The sequence below is a fragment of the Dromaius novaehollandiae genome, chromosome W, assembly GCF_036370855.1.
Source record: "Dromaius novaehollandiae isolate bDroNov1 chromosome W, bDroNov1.hap1, whole genome shotgun sequence".
Classification (NCBI taxonomy): Eukaryota; Metazoa; Chordata; class Aves; order Casuariiformes; family Dromaiidae; genus Dromaius; species Dromaius novaehollandiae.
Genome location: NC_088130.1, coordinates 18,797,411 through 18,819,294, shown reverse-complemented (window position 1 = coordinate 18,819,294; position 21,884 = coordinate 18,797,411). Strand labels below are relative to the sequence as shown.

At 36.3% G+C, this 21,884-nt stretch overlaps 1 protein-coding gene across 1 annotated transcript in view; it reads left to right on the top strand.

The window, feature by feature from the left end:
* LOC112978813 (contactin-associated protein-like 4) overlaps positions 1-21,884 on the top strand; it is a 224,776-nt gene that overhangs the window by 181,523 nt on the left and 21,369 nt on the right. Inside the window, exons 14-17 of the mRNA XM_026092542.2 lie at positions 1,473-1,629; positions 4,945-5,072; positions 13,765-13,935; positions 19,398-19,616. Coding sequence (XP_025948327.2) covers positions 1,473-1,629; positions 4,945-5,072; positions 13,765-13,935; positions 19,398-19,616 — 675 coding nt within the window. The remainder of the gene's footprint in view (positions 1-1,472; positions 1,630-4,944; positions 5,073-13,764; positions 13,936-19,397; positions 19,617-21,884) is intronic.

Sequence of the window (21,884 nt, the reverse complement as noted above, 5' to 3'; positions counted from 1 at the left end):
AAGTACTTCAGACCAGCTTTTAAACATATCCCAATGTCCCCAGCAAAAGACTGGGAATATTAATTCACAACTACAATATAAGGTTTGGCCATGCTGTTGAAATGGCAGAAATACACTGCTTTTTATCATCCTTGTTGTCGGAAGATTTTTAAAGTGTTGTTTGATAAATTATTAATAAACTGTCTCTAGGTTTTCTCCCTCCCCCGCGATGGCTTGCAAACAGAAACACTGATATTGGGCACTGATGCCATTATGGAAGTTTGACTTTCCCAGAAACTGTTCTCACTGTTTGCTGGCCTGCTGGGCCGACAGTTGTGTGGTAATGAATGCAGCCAATATGTTTATGAGCCGAGAGACTGTCAGCGTAACGGAGGTCTTATCTAACAGCGAGCTTTAATAAGCGGTGGCAGTTGTAAGTAAAGCTGAAAGTAGGATAAATTCCAGCTTCTTCATGGGGGCCTGCTGCTGAAAACGTAGAGTTTCAACAACAGCAAAAAGAAGTGCATCTATAAAGAACCCTACTATTTAACAATACTTGAGTTTCTTCTCATGCCCTGACTTTCATTCATTGCATCTTTCGCCCTTCTTCCCTCTTATTTGAGATGGTTTATCTTTATGCTTCATGTCTTTTAGCGATTATCTGCTCTGTATATTTTGTCTATTTGTTGCTGTGCTTGCTTGGCACCATCTTTGAGCTTAGTATGCAATACTGTAGCATTAAGGACACATCTAGTTTTATCATTTTACTATAAACAATGCCGACTGGATGCACTCCACAGAGATGTAATAGGCTTGGGATACCTCATTTCTACCCACTGGATACATCTACTTACTTATCTGACATAACCGTTAAGATGATTTCTGCAGTGTCTGAGTATATAAATTCTGAATCCGCTGCGTGTGATCTAACACCTGTCTTTGGGCATATCTGATTAACACCACCCAGCAGTTCTGTTCAGATGCTTAATATGCATCACAGATACGTGTAGTGCTCTGTAGTACCCTTAGTAATGGGAGGAGTCGATTTTGGAGTAGTTTTTCTTTAACTCTTCACATTCCACTTAGTGAAATCAGTAGTTTCATGATCTGAAATTGAACTTTACTTGGGAATATTAACTACCCTGATTTTTAGGGTGATGGTGTCTCCTTTTTCATGGCCTATTTTAAAATTAATTGCATAAATGGACTGCTTAAGATAAATGATTCTAATATCATGGCTGGTTGAGCTAGGGACTGTGAGTTCTCTTTTCCACTAATACAAGCAAAAACCTGTGACAATACCTGATAATGAAGTATTAAAATGAACGATTGGTTATCATTAAAGAAAGGTGGCAATTTTTTTCAGTTGTTTAGACTTTTTAGATTTGAGGGGTGTTTTCCCTTGCTTAATATTTTGGAAAACTTTGGATTAGAAAAAGCCGGAGAAGCAGGAGATGAGATTGGGCATTGATTTTCTCCAACCTGACTTTCAGATGGGGTGCCATTGAGCTGGTGGATTGGAAGAACCAACGAAACACAGACCTACTGGGGAGGTTCCCTGCCTGCCGTTCAAAAATGCACTTGTGGATTAGAGGGGAGCTGCATTGATTCCCAACATTACTGCAACTGTGATGCTGACAGAGACGAATGGTGATTTTTTGTATTGTTGTTTACTCACGATAACTTTTTGTTGGATAGCAAATTAAAAAATATACATATATACAGGCCTTAGCAGATTTGGAAAGCCAGGGCTGTTGTAAACTTAAATGACCACAGTGTCATCTGCTTCCTGGATATAAAACACAATTTCTCACCAAATTACAATGGTGCACATTGACTATTATTGTTAATTCTTTCACTCGGTTTTGGGGGATATAAGGGCTATTTGGGGAGGGTTTAATTTTATACAGAGATTGTACAGTTTTGGAGTAAATTGCATGTTATATTTTCAGAAGTTAGACTCATGTCTCCAGTATAACTTCAGTTATTAGAATTATAATACTGAAGGTAATTAAAGCTAAACTATGAGGTTCTGGAAAAAAAAAAAAAGTTAAAGATTTCAAGGAATTGCTAGCCTCATTTTTAATTACACTTAAGTTTAGGCTTTTTTACCCCAAATTCCACTAGGTTAATTACCTAAAACTTAGATAATTGCTTTTGGAGGCAGTTAATATCAGCAGAGCCAGGCATTCATATAAAATCCTGGTCTAAGGCACTGGAAGTATTTCTAAAATGTAGATCTTCTGCTGGTACCTGAAATTCATCTTGTGTTATTTATGATCCTATTTAAATAAGTAACATCAGAAATGAGTCCCTGTTATGATGCCAAACCTGAACCTAAGCTTTCATTTAATATATTGGATCTGGCTTTCTCAATAGTAGCTCTAGTGTAGGTACTTGATTAAGCAGGCTAGGACATTTTAAATTAAAACTTCGCTGCTTAAGAAACTTTGAACTTTTAAACTTCTAAAGTGTATTTGACTCCTATTACTCCTATCCAATGAGCAGGTAATGTATGCATGTTAATATATGTATCTTTTAATAGTAATATCTGGTTTTTGTAAAATGAGGAGAGAGTCATAGAACTAAGGGATCTAGCACTGGGAAGGAGAATAGAATTTGCAAGGAAGGTACTTAGGAACATCTTGACGTGTAGAAAATGAAGTATTAGCTTGTATTGTCCTCAAACTAGATATCACCCTTCCTTTAAAGGAGTAGCTAGTTAATCTGGTTTGAAAATGTTGATTCTCTGATCATGAGTAGGGACCTTTGCAGATACAGAAATGTAAATACAACCAAGGGCTCATCAAAATTCTTTACAAGCTTCTTAAGTTTCCATAGATTTACAAACAAAAAGAACGTGCATCTGCAGTAAAGCTCACTAGGTAGTATCTGCTGTCTTCATTCTAAGAAAGAGCTTAAACGAACACCCAGCAGACCAAGAATTTCCCTGTTATTGTGCTATATAAAAATATAAGCAATTTATGATTCCCAACTGCAAAATAAATGTTAGAAAATAAGCACATTTTGACATAGGATTTTGAGTAGTTCCTAGTATATATAATATATTCTTGCTCGTTTTTGTCATTTATTTAATCCATGCTCACATTCATATGCATATTTTATAATGATACCATACTCGCGTATAAAGTAGATAGAAGAGGTAGGTACAAATCAAGGATGCATGTCTCCACTATAACCAGTCTGAGTAATTTGTATATGTTGATGAATTTATTTCATAGAAAATATAATGGCTCCAGTATTATATTTCTGTATGTCTCCACTTTTGACATTTTAATTTTCACTTTAAATGAAGGGATTTATCCCAGTGACTTCATTGTTATGGAGGCTATATTTACATTCTTTCTGGTAGCTGTGCTTGACATCACATTTGAATTCCTAGAGACGAATGATTTGGATCAGTTGCTTCAGTATTGCTCATAGGGCAGGGAGTGCAGGTGGAAGCTGTGCCTGCTTGAGACGCTTTCTGAATGAGCACGCAGAACCAGAGTTATGCACCGTATGGTTTTGAGACGTGGTCTTGATATTATGTGTTCATAGTGAAATATATCTGATTTCGTAGACTGGGTACAGATATAGCTGTAAAAGCCCTTGTTTGACTACTCAAAAACTCAAAAAAAGTCTATAAAACACACTCAGTGTGAAAAGAGAGTAAAAAAACCATGTCTTCCTAAAGATCTATGAAAAGGCAGATCCTCTTTGCAGAAGAGGTAAGGCAGTTTCCTCTCAGTTTCCCTTTATTTGGAACACAGTTTTACGCCAAGCACTTTTACTGATTTGTATTTTTGCCTGTTCTAATTTGAAATGTGCAATATCTCACCTCATCAAAAATCAATGTAAAAGTTGTTTTTGACTGTTTTGCGTGGTGTTGCAAAACAAATAGACATAAATTGCCTATGGGGAAAAGACTGGTGATGATAGTAAGAGTGAGAGAAAAAAATCACTGATTTCATTCATCTCTAGGAGGGAATCTTTTCCCAATCCCTCGGTGCCGGTGTGTATAGAAGGCTGAGAGACTGGGGTTGCTAAGCCTAACCACGCTCCCAAAGAGACATGGCTTGCTGGCTGAGATGTATGTCTAGCACTTAATCTCTGAGCAATGTGAATTCCAGATCATCTCCCCTCTGTGTTCCTATTGCTGTCTTTGAGCTATTTTCTTTGTCCATTAAGGGAGGATTCGATTAGAAATAGATTGGATGGAAGGACTGAATTTTCTGAAATGGTCCTGGGTGGTTAAATGTTTCCATGCATTCGGTGAAAGCAATTTTAGGGCCAACACTGGTGTTTTATGAAATTCGGTAATTCAGTTCCGACACTAAGTTAACAAAGATATTAAATAAAGAATTCTGCCTAAGATCAGAAGTACTGTGCATGTGCTCAGAATGCTAGACTGCATATTTCCTTTTCTGCAAGTTACATATTTGAAGCATATGCTGCTTTTGCTGTATTCCCAGCATGACTTCTTAATTTTCTATGTGATTCTTTTTTAAACTTCATCAATGTAGAAAAGGAAAAAGAACATTAAACTTATTGGGAAGTTATACTAAGTCTTTTAGTATTTAACAATGAAGAAACAGGCCGTGAGAGATGCAATACTTCCTCAGCAATGTGAAATTATTCACGTCTGCATAAACATTGGTTTAAGCAGCCAGTTAGGTACATAATTATGCCAGATACGCTATCTATCTCGTGCTTTTGCAGATGAGCACAGCCATAAACGTGCCCACTTCTCATGCAATTGTTTTCAGTCCACTAAATGACCACAATATCAATGCCAAAGCATACAGAAGTATGCTCACATTTGTATTCACAGTCACTTCTATCGCCTATATCACGCAGCTTTTTTCTGAGAATTCCTTCTTCTTCCCCCAGAATGTATCAATAATAAGGAAATGTGTTTATCAGAAACATTTAGGAGAGTTCTGGCTTCATTTTACCTTTCAGGAGTAATGATACTGGATTCCTCTCCTACAAGGACCATCTACCAGTAACTGAAATTGTGATCACAGATACTGACAGACCAAACTCTGAAGCAGCTTACAAGCTTGGGCCTTTGCTTTGCCGGGGTGATAGTAAGTAACAACTGCAGAGTTTTGCTAAGTAACAAGGGGTTTTGATTATGATACATTTTAAATGTTGTATGCTAAACAGGCTAAGATATCACTTACTCATCTAGTTCTTTGACTAATTAGAAAAGAAAAAGACAAAATGTCATGGTCCATGAGAAACCAGGATAGAATTTTAAAAAGATATAAGCATATATTGGTAGTGAAAGCAGGAACAGTTAGTATAGCTTTCGAACAGACATTTTGAGGACAAACTCCAGTGTTTTTGTGTGATTTCAATTCAGTTATGAAGGAAACTTTACATGAAGAATTAATAGTTGTTTACCATATCTCGGGAGAAACATGCCCAGTACTAGATATGCATGCCTCTGTCACCAAACCTTATATGTATTAACTCCTCTGAGTACCTATGCAAGTAAGAAAACTGTACTAAGGGAGATTAGGTCATCACACACTGTATTTATGAGCAAAATTTCAACTCTAAGAATTTAGACATTCAAAAGGTATCCAGTAGTTCAAAAAGTAAAGCTAATACATGCTGAAAATGTATGCACAGTAACTAGAAAACGGTCAGGTCTGAAGAAACATTGAAAGGTAGTGAGACAACTGGAGAAAATTTGGTACCTTACTGAAGACTTATGATGACATTTATGATTTCATCAATTAACATCTTCCTGTCAAAGGACACAGATCTATTTTATGTTCAGTAATAAAGTATTGAACAAAATTTTATGGCTGTTAATATTGTAATCAAAGGTGAGGAGAAACAAAATATAGGTGATCCTAAAAATCGTGACTGATGAGTTGAAGGGGCAGGATTTTTGTCTGTAGTTTAGGGAAGGGTTAAATATATTTAATAAAAATAATTTTTTTGCATCAAATGTTATCCTATTAATTTTCATGAACTTCATTATTGCTTCAGATAATTACAAATTACTATTTTTATTTGTTATGTGATTGTCCTCTTTCATTGCATGATGTGTTTGTTTTTCAAATTTCTTCAGCCTTTATGAATAAGGGGAAATGAATACCTATAAAGAAATACTGAGGCTTACTGAAGAGACTGCATAGATAAATGCATAGAAATCAGAGTGTGTTTATTTTTATGTCATCTCTGCTTTCATTCCTGTGACTTCTCAGGATGATTATGCCTGAAAGATTTGTTAACAGATGTGTATTAACAGCAGTGCATTCTAATTTTCTTATGAAAATTCAAAAGGCTCAAAAATACAGTTTGAGACTTCGTTTTCACTTCTTTGAAACCTGAATGTGAACTAAAGGATTATTTATGCTCCCTGTCATAGAACTATTAAATCGTGGAGATATGATATAGGATAATTCAGATTGGAAGGTTCCTCAGGAGGTCTCTAGCCCACCCTCCCGCTCACAGCAGGGTCAGCCATGAGGCCAGACCAGGTTGCTCAAGGCTTTGTCCTGCTGGGGCTTGAAAACCTCCAGGGATGCAGCCTGCACAAGGTCGATGGGCAGCCTGCTCCACTGTCCTCATGGGGAAATATTTTTTAGTTACATCAAGTCTGAACCTCTCTCATTTCAACTTATGCCTGTTGTCTTTCATCCTCCTGCCATGCACCGCTGGGAAAAGCCTGGCTCCACCTTCTTGATGACCTCCCCATAGGTTTTGGAGGGATGCTGTGTGGTCCGCCTGGAGCCATCCCTTCTCCAGGCTGGACCAGCCCTGCCCTCAGCCTCCAGGGCAGGACAACTGCTCCAGCCCTCACCAGCTCGGTGCCCCTCCACTGAACTCATTCCAGTTTACTGACATCTTTCCTGTGCTGGGGGCCCAAAACTGGACCCAGCATCTAGATGTGGTCTCACGAGTGCCGAGCAGCAGGGCATAGCCACGTCCCTCATCGGCCTGGCCTGTGCCCAGCTTGCTGCCCACCAGCACTCAGGATCTCTTGGTAGAGCCGCTCCCAGCCCCAGCCTGTGTCGCTGCAAGGGGCTTTTCCTTCCCAGGACAGGACTTTGCAATTTCTGTGTAAGGCTCCTGCCAGCTCGTTCCTCCATTCTATCTAGGTCCCTCTGGATGGCAGTTCTGCCCTCGAGGCTATTGACTGGTGATCCCAGTTTGGTACCATTTGAAAAAATAATAGATCGCATTTTGGTTCTATTTGCAAAAAATAATACTAAGCTGTGCTGTAATTTAGGATTAGATGATGTTTTATTTACATTAAAAAATTGCACAGAAAAAGAATCAGGGACAATGACAAAAATGGAGCAGAAGTACTTACAGTTCATTTATTACTAATAAGTGTGGAAAATTTCCGTCTCACTGCTTACAAGTTCCCAGCCATTATTAATTATGTAACCTGACCTCAATTACCACAAATCTTAAAACATGGATCCCAACTAGCTTTCCCTGAGGCATCATTAAAATATACACACAGTACTGATACCCACTGACCTCCCTGCTTTTGTTTGATGTTTTCTTAGTCTGAGTGATTGAATTGCTCTAAAATTTCATAGTGATGCTAAAAGATCACAGTGTTTCTGGGCAAGCTACTGTAGAGAACTCTAATATATCATGAGGAGAAGTACAAGAAGTCAAAGTCTGAATGTCAGAAAAATAGTTTTATAATGTCAGATGATATTATAGAGTTTGACTTCAGGGGAAGCAATTTGGGATTGAAATAATCTCAGTGAGAAGAGCTTTCCAATTATAACAGTTAATGGTAATAGTAGAGCAAAAACCTTGAAAAGGAACATTTGCTTAGGTTGTTTAATAGGAACAGTAAGAATGACATTTTTCTCGGGCATTTTCAATATGCCATTAAGACAAAGATGGCAAGAAATGGCATGCTTTTAGGGAGGTAGGGACTAAAATTTGAGAAAACAATACAGAATTTCTGAAGGAAAAAAGATGTGCAATCATAGAATTGTGACATAAAAAAAGACAAGGTATTGAATAAAAGTAATAACACTAGAAATGTTTGAATATATTTACTAGAAATTCTTTACTATGGCCTTTACACTTAGGCAGGGATATACATAAAGAATATTTTCCTTAAAATTCAGTTTTCCAGAAAATGTAAAAAGCCATGAGTTGTAGTAGTTGTTAAATTTGAAGTCAGACAGAACACAACCGAGACTAAACTTTCTTGTGAGGTCGGGGATGGTTAGTAGCGTTTTGAAGCCTGAAGAATGAAGCAGACTTTTTTCTAATCTGAAATGGCATACGTCTATGAGATTCGAATTAAAAGCATTTTTATGACTTTTTTTTTGTTCTGCACCTTTGGGTAGGTGGAGAACACAAGATCTGTGGCAAAGGCCCATTTCTCAGAAGTGCTGTTAAGCGAGGAAAAATAGATAGTCTTGGATTCACAAGTACGATTTGAGTGCTCTCCAGAGAGATTATTGCTTATTTCTGCTTCTGTCACTGTCAAAAACTAAATTATATGATTCTACCTCATACGGGACATCCTCTTACTAAACATGTTTTTTATTCTTTCTAACAGGCATAAATTCTTCAGAATTACTCATTGGCATACCATATAAAAAGATGTGGTGAAGAAGGTTTACTTGTATTTGTGATACACACACTTGATATTTCACCAAATGATTCAAACCCAAAAGACTGTAAATTCTCATGACACCAATAATCTGTTCTTTGTAGAACATCTATTTAGAGATAAAAATAACTGTTTATGTCAACACTAAAATGAAGTAGATCCATAAATAGTTCAGTGAATTGAATCATCATAAATCACACACTCTCTTTGACTGAGTTTCCAGATTGGGCATATTTGATTAGGTATTTCTAAAAAGTTGTGTAGCATAATTCAAATGCAGACCAGCAGAAGTTGCCTATATGTGACTGGGTGTTTTTTTAATTTTTATTCTTTTATTTAACATTGCACAACTGTATTTAGCCTCTTTATGTTAGCTTTATTGATTAGTTCTCTTCAATTCAAAAGTTTTACTTACAGGCAGAAAGCCAAACCATATTTGCAAGACCAAAGCAGGGCAGAATGATCTAATATTAGAAACAATAATAATAACAGAAATCCAGCATTGTTCATTTTATTTATAAAGTTCCATTTAGATATTAATGATTTTTCTCAGCGTTTGTGATACAGCTAGGTATCTGTATTTCCAAGATGCTAAAATGCAATGAAAATAGGAATGACACACTAGGAGGATTTGGCCATTCAAAGAAATTGGGCCATAGGATTTGGTGACACACCGCTCTGTGCACAGAAGCAACATTCACCCTTTTCTGTCACCTTTAAAATATATTATTGATTCATCTCTATATTCCCTTATAATTTTTTGCTGTACACTGTAATATGTCTAATAAATTATATGTCAGCATTGCTGGTATCAGATTTGAAATGGTAACTAGACTTAATAGCTAGATTTAATGAAAGTTGAGATCTAAATTAATCTATGATCAACTGAGTAGGACAATCAGGAGAAATTTTAAGCAAACAAGAGCAAAAGAAACCTTTGGGCCATTAGTAGATAGAAATGCTATGGTTTTGACCAAAAAGGGAGATGTGTTTCATGATTGTTTTTTCAGTATTTGAACAAAAGCCAGATGTTGATAAAATTCTAATAAAGAAAGTCAGTTAATAAGGGCGGACTTTTCAAAATCAATAACATTGAAGTTTTTTTTTTTTTTAAGAGTTGGCTGAAAACTCTCTGATATTTTACTAGCAGGTTCCAGTAAACATTGGAACTTACAAGTATTTCCGGAAGACTGGAAGAAAACTAATGTGCCAATATTATGGATAAGAAATGGGTAATTATAATCTGTCATAGGATTGATTCCTGGACCAAAAATAAGATTGTTGATATAAATCTTAACTGTATAAAACATAATATAAGGATAATACAATATAATGTAAGGGCAATATACCATTCATCATAAGTTCATACACGAATGAACGTAATCCTGTGAATTTAAATGGAGTCTTTCACATGGTAAGTACTTGAAAATAATGTTTTTAAAATCATGAGAGATAATCAGACAAATATCTAGTGGCTGGGATTCGAAGATAGCGAAATAGAGCAAGCGTGTGTGCATACATAAGCATATAACTTGACAGAAGAGCAATCACAAATTTCCTATCAATGGATAATTTCTTTTTAATCCAGATTTTGGATTTTTCCTAGAATAAATGCTCTTTGTCAAACAGGAATTGATTGAGGGAAGTTGAACAGTCTGTGTTATATAGGAGGTCAGACTAGATGATCACAGTTTTCCCTTCTGGCCTTTTAATCTATGACTCTTATAATAAGCTGCAGTGTAGCAGAGCTGGAAGTAGCGATACAGATGGGGCAGCTGTACTCCACAAATTCTCAAAGGCAAACAGTTGCCAGCTGGCCAGATTTTAGCTTTAGAAGTAGCAATTTGCACACTTCTCAGTAATTCTGCCCTCCTTATTGCTGTGCTGGGCAAAGGGAAACTTTTGCATGTAGCAAAGCTGACTGGGCAAATGGAAAGGAAGTAGATGTGACTCAATCATGATTATTTTCTTGCCTTGTTTTGCACAGGAATGCAGCAAAGCAACACCCCCCACCCCCACCCACAGAGCCGTTAGCATACAAAGAGTATGATCACATAAGTTAAAGACCAGTTTGAGAAGCAAGACAAAGAGCACCAGGCTAAAAACAGGATAAATCCAGACCTGATCATTTCACTGAGATGAGATAAGCTGAACTGTTTATGTCCTGTGCTAATAGGATCCACAATTTACAATGAGCACACTTGGTACTGCATTACCCTTCTATGTTATTACTGCAGTGCTTTTGTAATCTAATCATGGTGACATTTCAATGAAATTCAAAGTTCCTGTTGACGGACCTGGGGCCAGAAGCTGGCGCTTACATAGGAGAGCGCTTTGTGTGGGAAGCTCTCTGGGTGCCTTCTAAATGTTTCACAACATCCTTCTCGGGGGAGGATATGGGAAACCTGGAAGGCAGATCAGGTAAAGCGTCTTCACAAAGACAACGACCTGTTTGAGAACTCAGCTAGGACCTCCAGGTTAACAGCAGTGTGCTTTAATTACACCTCTCCGTAAAAGATGGGCAGTATTTTGTGTGTCATGTCAGTTAGAGATTTGTTTTCTTTTGGGGAGAAGGGAGGCTGCTCAAAAAATATCTAGAGAAAATGTTGTTCTGCAACATAAGAACAGTAAATTATTTCCTGCTAAAAAGTACTGTGTTTATTTCCCCTGCCTCAGCACTCACTTTTATCTCTGCTGGAGTTTCACACTAAAAGAATGAATGACACAACACTTAAAAGTATCAACAAGAAATTGTTAAAATAATGATAAATTTCTGTTTTGATGAAAAACGTGGAGAGCTCTACTATATACATTTACACAATTGGTTTGAAAGAGTCATTTTTATTATCTTGGCAACATTCAGACAGCTAATTTATCTGTCTCATTCTCATTTTCCCTGTTTTCACATTACATTTTCAGGTTGGTATATGCCAAACACTGAAGTATTTTTTGCAACGTATATAATGCTGGGTTTTTTATTTATAACAAACAGGACTGCCTTCTGCTTTTGCTTTTTTTATTCACAGGAAGACTGTAGTCTTACTACTCAGATAAAATGCTAAATACTATTGATTTCTTATCTACATGGTGATTGTCAGTTCCAGAAAACTCAGCAGGAGGCAGTGAGCCAGATGAAGAAATGTTTTCCTACCCTGCTTTACAACAGCATAAGATACTACTTTCTAATACACTTTTCATAGATACGTATTTAGCCTGTTTTATTCATACAGTACCTTAACATTCACAAACCATGTAATTTTGGGGGCTGAGAAAAAGAGCAGTTGGAGAAGTCAGGTGAAATTAAGACAGGAAGAATAATACTTCTCATTTTAAGGACAGTTTTGAGAGTCTCAGTATAAAAACAAAATCATCAAAAAGAGAGGGAGTATTCCACCTACATTTTAGGCCGCTGTATTTCAGCAGTGCATTTGACATAGCTAAATCCTGCCCTCCCACAAGGCTCCAGTCTGATCTGCAGGGATCATTTAAATGCTGCACTGAAGCTAATTGTACCATCACTCTACTGGACTGTTGCTGCTGCTGTTGTTTCTCTTCTAATTACCAGCAATGCTTTACCAATTTGGTATAAATTACTAGTATTAAACTTCCTATTGTGTTTGAATTACTGGTAACAGCCAGCCCATTGTTTTCTAAATAGCCGTTATATTCTTGAGTCATAATTGCAGTGAAGTTCTGCTCTGTGGGAGCTATGACCTGAAACAGTTGAGAAACATGGGCTTAAAAATGACTCCAGTGTGTAAGGCTGTCGCCTTCAGCTCGTGGTGTTTTGCACAAAACGATCAGCTTACCTCCGCGGCCGCCACGGAGGAGCCCATCGTGCAGCACGGGAGAGCGAGGTGCAAAGCTCCTCTTTTCTCTCCCAGCCCCGAGCCATCTGTTCGCGGCTCTGGCCTGCCGTGCAAAAACTGTCCTGATTGCTGCTCTCACGCGTGATGGCTGGCAGTGGTCCCACGTGGCTAGTGTCGCAGCAAGCGATCGCCGGAATAAAAGCATGTCCTGCCATGCTGCTTTTCTGGGCGCAGGATTGGAACCCTGATTAAAACTCTATCAAGAAGTCCAGGGGGGATGCGTGAGGGGACTTCGATTTTACTTCAGTGAGCTGTGGGCCAGGCCTCTTTGATTCTGCAGTAAGAGGGGAGTTTGCAAGGCTGGGCTTTTTTTGCAAAAGCTGGGAGTGCCTGGAGCAAAAATCATATTTTTTCCATACTATTTAGAATCAAATCACAGCATTATCAGGAGAATGTGCACTGGCCTTGTTCAATTAGATAAGAAGGTATTGAATGCCTCATTTGATTTAGAAAGCAATATAGCTTAATAAAGAGGCAGATATATCTGCAAGAATTCAGCAGTAATAACAAGGTATTTCTACTTGAGCAGCATAAAGTAGATAATGTTCTCATCAGAAGAGAGTGCTTTTAGAGATTATTACGTATGCTTTTTAATAATCAAGAAGAAATTTAGCACATTATAATTAAATGCCAGCTTAAAGAAAAATAAAACCAGTGGAACATCTATGTATCTGATCTTGTAACCTTTTGTCAAGTAAAGGCAATTTATGTTGGAATCATCGTGTAAGAAAGAGTGCATATAAATCTCTAAACTGCGGTCAATTAAAAGGCAAGTATTGTCATAAAATTTAAATATTTAATTCCTTCCATAGGAATTATTGGGAACTTTATCCTGCTCTGTGTTATCTGGCAAAACTTCATTGGACTACAATAACAACGTGACTGTGTTCCTCATGATGTGGGAAATACATATAACCACTGTCACAGCAATTGCTTATATCAGCTGTTGTAGATATAGTATTTCATTCAAAGCTGGTACTTTTATTTGCCTCTAAGAAGGTACATCGGGCCCTATCTGGAAAATCTAGCTGCCGCTGGGATTCCCAGGCTTTTATTTTCCATTAATTGGGTTTTGGTTGAACTGACGACTTTAACCACTCCTTCTGAACCATTCTTCTGCGTCTCCAGGAACCCCTGGTTCTTTCTACTGGCTGAGTGGGAGGCTTGTGTGGAAGTCCCGCTGCATGTTACAACTCTTTCCTTGCCCTGGGCACTTTTGTTTCTTTAATCGATAATAAAATTTAAATTGATGATACTAGATAATGCTGTGTCACTTAATTTTTTGCTCTGATTGACCAGGAGCATTTTGGAATTCAGCTTCCTTCAACACCGAGACGTCCTATCTTCATTTCCCTACCTTCCATGGGGAGCTCAGTGCAGATGTGTCCTTTTTCTTTAAGACTACTGCTTCCTCAGGAGTGTTTTTAGAAAATCTAGGAATTCAAGACTTCATAAGAATAGAGTTATACTGTAAGTAATTCCACTGAAGGGCTTTTTATTATTTTATTTTAGCTTTCAATTGGACTAAATTAGAATTTAGTTTAAAGGGGGAGTATTTTTAAAATGTTCTCTAGTTTTATTACTGTTGTTACTACTGTTACTGTAGCTTTTTCATTTCCAGAAATGTCCCAACAGTGTGACTGGATTTAATTTTACAAATATACCTTCAAAGAGTATTTCTGCCCCAGAGACTTCTCAGTCTAAGGATACAATGAGCAACGCGTTCAACCTGCTAGCCTGCTTCCTCCTCTCTCCCCGCCCCAAGCTTCTCTTCCCTCCAATTTTGAAGACTAGCTCTTACAGGCGGATGCTGGGAGAGTCACTCAGAGTCAGAACGTGCGACTCACTCAGCTTCTGTAGCACCATATCCTACCTTAGTTATACTTTTTCCTATTTTCACGTGAATATATCTTGAGTATCTTCCTTTTCTTCTTTTTCTGTGTACGTCCCCAAGGCTTTAGAATTCTACACATGGATAAATTTTTGCTTTGAAAGAGAAAAATAAATTGTCTCGCTCAGTAATATGACTAATGCAGAATGAATGCTGTATGTTAGTTGACTTGTGTTTTAGTCTTATGTTGTTCATTATTAAAAGGACAATCCAAGAGTATTATTTCAAAAAACTCTTGTATTCATTTTAAATGAAAAATCATTTAAAAAGCCTCATACTTAACAAGGTGTCTCTGAGAGTTTTTGATAACTCTTTTTATTTTGGGATTAGAGTTCCTCATTTTTTTACAGATCCATTATGTCAGCACACTGAAGGATTATCCTGTGAAGAAATACAAATAAATGGATAAACTCATAATACATTTCATAGCATATAAAATAATGCTATGGTAACAGTAAAGTATGTTTAGAACAAAAAGAAATATTGTTTGCTTGGCTTTTGCCAAGCTTAACATGTTAACTTATTGAAACAAAAAAGAAAACACCCGCTTTATTCTTCTATGGGCAGTTTAATTACAGAACATTCTGTCTTAAGCATGGATTTGGTTCACGCTGTCTCTAACTGTAGTGCTGTATTCAAAAGATACCCTGTTTTCAGCAACGGTTTTGCCATGTTTATCAACAGTATGAATTGCCTTCGTTACAGTGTTGTGAACAGGTACAGACCATATTAGCATAATAAACTCAGTTTCACATAATACAAAAAAATATGCTGGGTTAGCACTTCAGTGGAGAAACCATGAAGCAATGATGATATTCTTGTGTAATAAGTTATTTTCCATTCTCAAAATAAATGGTTTAATCATGAGATGGACCACACTCTCGCTAGAGGAATTAGAGGAATGCTACCGAGAGGAATTGGTCATCCTCCTCTGACAAAAAAAAATTTATCCACATGGTTGGCAGTAGATCATATCTTTTTCCTCATGATAATAATATACAGACAAACCCATGTCACTGTCCCATTCATTCATAAGCATCCTTCAGTTGTAGAAATTGCTGTATACTTTTGTTTGTTATATGACCTGTGCCTGGTGAGGCATGAGGGAAAGTGAAAGGCTTTGCCTTGTTGAACTGGTCACAGCGTTTAAAAAACAAAGTTTATCGCATAGTTGTGTAGCATGTAGAGCTATTTCTTTATTTCCAGAAACATTTTAATGCATTCAATAAACAGGTTTTTTTGTAAATCAGTGGTAGAATTGTTTGTACTGGAGCCAGAATTATGTATTTTCACTGAGGGTAATAATGGGCAGAAATCAGTAATATGCACTTTTACTACAAGTATGTATGCAAAAAAAAACAATTGAATCACCTTGAACATTTCACATTGTATGGGATCATTTATATTTCATCATCATATACTCATTTCTAATAGATGTGAATGTAAATCACCAACCTACACTTGATACACTATTAATAGTTCCACATAAATCAATGTCTTTGATTTGTGTAATAAATAACAATAATGAAAATGTCAGGTGTCAGTATTTAAAAAGAGGACATGTTAGAAATGATTTAAAACTCATTACATGATTAATATTTGGCATTCCATACTTGCTAACACAAGGAATTTTTTTGTATTTTATTGATTGTTCTCAAGCTTTATTTCTAATTCTTTTATTTATAACATAATGGTCTTTAGACATTTAAGTGTAGCTTTGCTGCAGCAATAAGTGTCAAATCAAGATTCTTAATATGAAATGTGAAATTTGGTGCTGTTCAATTTTATGAACAGTTATAAACATTGCAGTTCTTCTATATATAATATTATAATTAACCATTGCAAGAAGGAAGATGTTCCTCCCAACAATATTTTAAAATACAAAGGAATTGAGTCATCTTGAATAAGACACATGACTTATTTTTTTACAGAATTATAAGAAATTCAAGTTGTTCTTTTCATTTGAGTTCCTGTGATCTTCTGCAAAGGTAGTGGCTTAAAGCAACAAGGGCTAGATTCAACTCTGAGAGCTTCCATAGTACACTTTATTAAATACTTAAGTCACCACAGGTCATACCCTCTACTCAGAAATCTAGGTAACTTTTTATACTTATGAGCTCTCACTGAAAAATTCTTTGCTATTTAAAAGCAATGATTTAAACAGAAATTTAGGGTGGGCCTGGGAACCCAATCATGTGTAAGTTTGGAGAGGTTTTGGCAGCTACATTGGTACCAGTTTTCAACAATTTGATATGAAGCTGCTGTCTGCCTCCTTTTGCCCAAATTTATAATGTATTGTCCAGGTTGAGAGAAATCTAATTGCTTCCTCTGCAGAAATTGCTCAGTTTTTGTATTCTGTAGGATATTACTTGGTCATCACTTTCTGCTTCTACATGTGATTGGTACCCTAAACGGTTGTTGATGACTGTGCTCGCTGTTAGTTAGCTGGAGGTGGCCACAATCACTCTCCATGATCACCATTGACTGCGTCTTCCGCTCCACTTTGCCAATCTATAGCTGTGCTCTGCCTATGTTTGAGTGCACCTGGCCACTTCTCACAGGAGTGCCTGCACTATTTGGACTATTTTTGTTATAGTGCAAAGGCAGATGCCACAGGGCATCTTTGTCACCAGAAGAGAATTCCTCAATAAAGACTTTGCACGCTGCTCTGAAAACTGCCAGAGTGCTCTTTCTCAATGGTCCTTTGTCCCAAGATGACAAATTTTGGAGCACGGTCAACATTTCTCCACATCCTGTGGCACTCCTTCCACAGGGTTTGACCTCTGCACTTACAAATGCCAAATTTCTTTCAAATTTACAGCATAGTTGGTTTAACAGAGTTGTTTAAAATATTAGAAATTATGAATTGTTTATGTTTAGCCTTGGATTTGACATATTCTGTTCAGTCTTAGGACACTTCCACAGATGCCATTAGAGTCATCCTAACTCTTTGGATCTTTTTGGATTGATTCTTTTTTTCCAAGATCATATGATTTTTCTAGTAGTACTAACATAATTCATTATTTCATTGGTTATTTCGAAATCTTTATTATGTGTTGTCTTGGCTTTAAAATCTAAGCAGTCACATTGTTTATCAGATCTGTCATTCTAATATGCTATTTGATAGGCACATTCAGTAAGTTCAAAGCAGAATTTGTGTTTTCAGGCTTCACTCCAACAGTATCCAGAGGATTACAAAGACCTCCCTACAGAAGGTAACATTCAGCAGAAATTCTCTCTACCTGATCACATGGAGTTTCTGTTGCTTTTGTTCTCCTACTGTGTGTGTGTTTTTTTTTTTCACCCCTCAATAAGGGGAGACTGAGCTCTTAACCTTGTCCAAATGAAAGAAATTTATCCTAAAATCCATTTTACTCAGAAACTGTTAATAGGCATCTGTTGTTTCTTATTATTGTATATAGCACTGTTGATTTTTAAGCAGAAGTGATCACTGATTACAGAAGGAGTTCTGTTTAAAAATTGACTGCATGCTATGCCTTATTTATTTCAAAAGTCAAATGCTTTGTCTATTTGTCATTTTATTTTTCTCTCTCGGTTCAATTCTTAAAGCAAAATATTTAATAGTAACCAAATTTGGGGCTTAAGGGATTACAAGCATGTGGCACTAGTCAGTCTAAAGGTTGGCCAAAGTGGATCTGAGTGTTATAAAAGGGCTGATGTGTATTTACAATGTGAAAAACAAATAAAACTGTTTCATTGGAATCTTAAATATGTTTATCAGTTCCATAAAGTCATCTTTGAAAATGTTGTTTGAAGAGGTTTAATTTCCCTTGACTACTTCTGATCATGTTGCTTTTCTCTCAGAGTTCATTGCAGTACATGGAAACCTTTCTGTTGGTTTCAGTGGATCCTTCTCAGACCTCTATTCCTTAATAATTTAAATTGCTAGTAATCCCTTATTTAGGGATTTCTTTGTTTAATAAGTTTGTCCTTCAGTGTGCAAAAGAAACAGTTTCATAGAAATTATTTATAATTTTCAGACTTTTTCACATATTCCTCCTATTATTATTTTGACATGCAAAAATTCAACCATAATTTTTTTAGGAATATATAAATCCATATAATGTGAGAGATGCTTAGGGAATGGCTCAGTTTACTTCACCACATACACAACCTTATAAACCATCTAAGACTTTATCCTATTAGTCTGCTTGAGTGAGTAGGTTTAGAGTAGAAAATTGTATGAAAGAATAGATATATGGCCATATTGAGTAGGCCTGTCTTCTGCCTAAGAGCAGCATCACAGCAGCTGCATCACATTCTGCAGCTGCATCACAGCAGAATGCTGAAAACGCAACTCTCTTCAAGCAGCAGTTCAAAAAGTTTTTGAGTTTTGGTATTCTGACAACCTATATAGCCATTTTGGACATGGAATTATCCTATCCCTTAAACGAGATCCCATTTTGAAGTTTGAACATCTCACAAAAAGAAGTCAGATGACATTAGATACATTATGGAACAAATCTATTCTTTTCAAAAAGTTGCTTTCCTGATTTGGAAAATAATTTGCATTTGTTTCAATAGAGAGATATTTCCTTTTATCCAGTGTGCATGCTGGCTAGATTAAAATTTGCCCTCTGATAGTTGTAGAAATTATGTGAATAAACAACAAAAAAAGAGCAGGTAGAAAAGGTTGATTGGACTATAATAGTAATAAATGAAATTTGAAGTTAACAATGGTAATCAATTAACATGTAAGCAGGAGATGCTTTTTATCCAAACTGAAAAATAACGAAGCTGGCACATTCACTGTTTCTTGACATGGTGTCTAGGAGGCCACAAACAGCTTGATTTCCATTCTGTCACCACATCGTTGCTCTCGGTGTCAGTGTGTGTGAAGAATGGACTTTATGGATAGGTCCCCTTAAGTCAAGTTTTGCTCTAAAATGAATAATTTTATCCCATGATAGCCAAAGGAAATAGGCTAGATATTTTAAAATACTTGACATTTAATGACTTTTTGTGACCCAATTAACTATGAGATAATTTGAATAAACTGTTACTGATGTCCTCTTTCTAGCTCCATCTGAAGTGATTTTTTCATTTGATGTTGGAAATGGACCTAGTGAAGTTATAGTGCAATCACTCACTTCCTTAAATGACAACCAGTGGCATTATGTGAAGGCTGAACGAAACATCAAGGAGGCGTCCTTACAAGTCGATCAGCTTCCTCAAAAGTCTCAAGCTGCTCCACCTGATGGGCATATTCGCTTGCAACTCAACAGCCAGCTTTTTGTAGGTAGGCACTCATTTCACAGATTTTTTATGAAATTTTTTTTTTAAAAAAGTAACTGAGCCAGTAGTTATTACTAGATGAGCTTTCAATTACACTATCCTTTGACTGAGATTTGTTTGAAGAACAACTAAAGGATCTATTCCTCTGGCCTTTGTTAACACACTTAATAAAATATTCAGATCGTGTTTACTTAATATTGGAAATGAGAAAAAGGGACTGTTACTTGCTTTCACCGAACCATGAGTAATCCAGATCTACAGTCTGTTCTATCTAAACTGTGAAAGATTCAAATGAGGAAGTTTACCGGAGCATTTCTAGCTTTGTACTTTAGCATATGTGACATTAATGTATTTAGATAAACTACTGGAAAAGGAGAAATAGTATAACCAAGAATTAATGCTTATTTAAAATAATGTATAGGTGTTATGTATATGATAGTGTTCTCACTGTAATATTGGCATAGTATTTATTCATATGTTTCTGGTGTACTTATACGGTATACACTCTAAGGGCATATAAAGACTGCCTTACCTTTAACCATGCCAATAATATAGCTAGATGTACTATAAGACATGCTGTACTAAATGCACTTATTTTTCATTTGCCAGGTGCTGGGGAGGAGGGCAGTTAAGGGGAAGAGTGTTATGAAATTGTACCTAAAGAAGCTACAGTTGTGTGTCCCTAAGAAAAAATTAAATGGAGAGGGAACCCTAGTGCACTGGGACTGGAATTTTGAGCTATGTCTCAAAAAAGCATCAAGAGAAGAAGGAGATGAAACCGAAAATTTCATGTTTTTGTTATGGAGGGGGATTCTGTAACAAAGACGATATCCAAGATATGAACTATAGTGGAGTTAGGAAAAGTCCTAAAGTTCGTTTATATTCACAGTAATGGTCTAGTATATTTTATGGAAAGAACAGGAGATTTCTATTTACTATTCTTCATTAAGTTATACTGGTATCCTCTTATGTGTCTTACCAAATAACTACTGTTATGTGAACACCTAAAACTACATCAGTTTGAATATGCAAGGGCTGGTCTTTAAACCACCTCTAAGAAACAGTCTAATTCTACAGATTTTCTCAGGTATTTCAGCACCTAGAATTTAGGAAAAGGTTTATGGCAATATAAAGTTACTTGCTACAGTGAGCTAGTCTCTAGCTTTACTAGCTTTTTTCCCAGATTTAAAACTGTACTAAGCTTTATTCATGGTTTCACTTTCCAGTAATCTCTTTATGGAGTAATTGACCATTGAATAGATTCTTTCTTGTCAAATAATTGGACCGAAGTAATTTGACTATCTTGTCAAATAGTTTGCAATTCCAGTAAACTTATATACTTTCATCACCCATATGGAGGTGGCAATTTAAAAATTGGTTTGAATTTTATCTGCAAACAAGCTGTCTAGCTTGTTTTCTTCAGATATTGTTCAACTTGAATAAGTTGTATTAGAAGAATATTTCTGTTGCTTTGCTTCTGGTGGTTTTTTTCCTCTTTGAAAATTTCTTAAGATGCTGAGATTAAAATGAAATATCACAGTATCCCAATGCATAGCTTCAAATCCTTCACAGGTTTGTACAATTACTTTGAAATAATTTGGAGCAGAGCTGATAAAAGTGATATTTGTTTAATTTTATTATGTCATAATAGTGTATTTGAAGTTTGACGTAACAAATGACAGTGATTCATTTGACCCATTTATGCCAATGTATTTCTTGAATATAATTTGTAAAGGTTTGCTGCTACTTCAGCAGTTTTCTTTTGAGTAATCTCTTTATTTTTGCAATTGCATTACTGTATTGTGAATCAGTGTGGATTTCTAGTTTATTTTGCTTTTGAGTTAAACCAGACTGTTGGCTTTATATATATGTATATGTATATATATAAAAAAAACCTTTTTAATAACTCCCAACTACTATTTACAAGGTATATTTTAATTTTCATCTCTTTAGTCAAATCTCATTTTCCTGAGTGGAGAGAGTCTTCAGATTTACTGTTTGATTGCTTCTGCTTACAGTCAACTGGTACATTCATTACTCCATGCTCAGACTTGCCTGCTCAAGCTATTGAAAACATCTAAAGAACATGAGACATGCAGAATGTCAGAAGAATAGCATTAGCAGAGATGTTTTATTTAAATATCATTGTGTTTGCCTATTACTTGCCATAGTTACCTATCAGTCATTTACTAACTTACCAGAACTGTGATTTCTTCAGGCTAACACCCTCTTGTTTTTCTTGCTAAATGTAAATACTCTGGTTTTCCAAAAA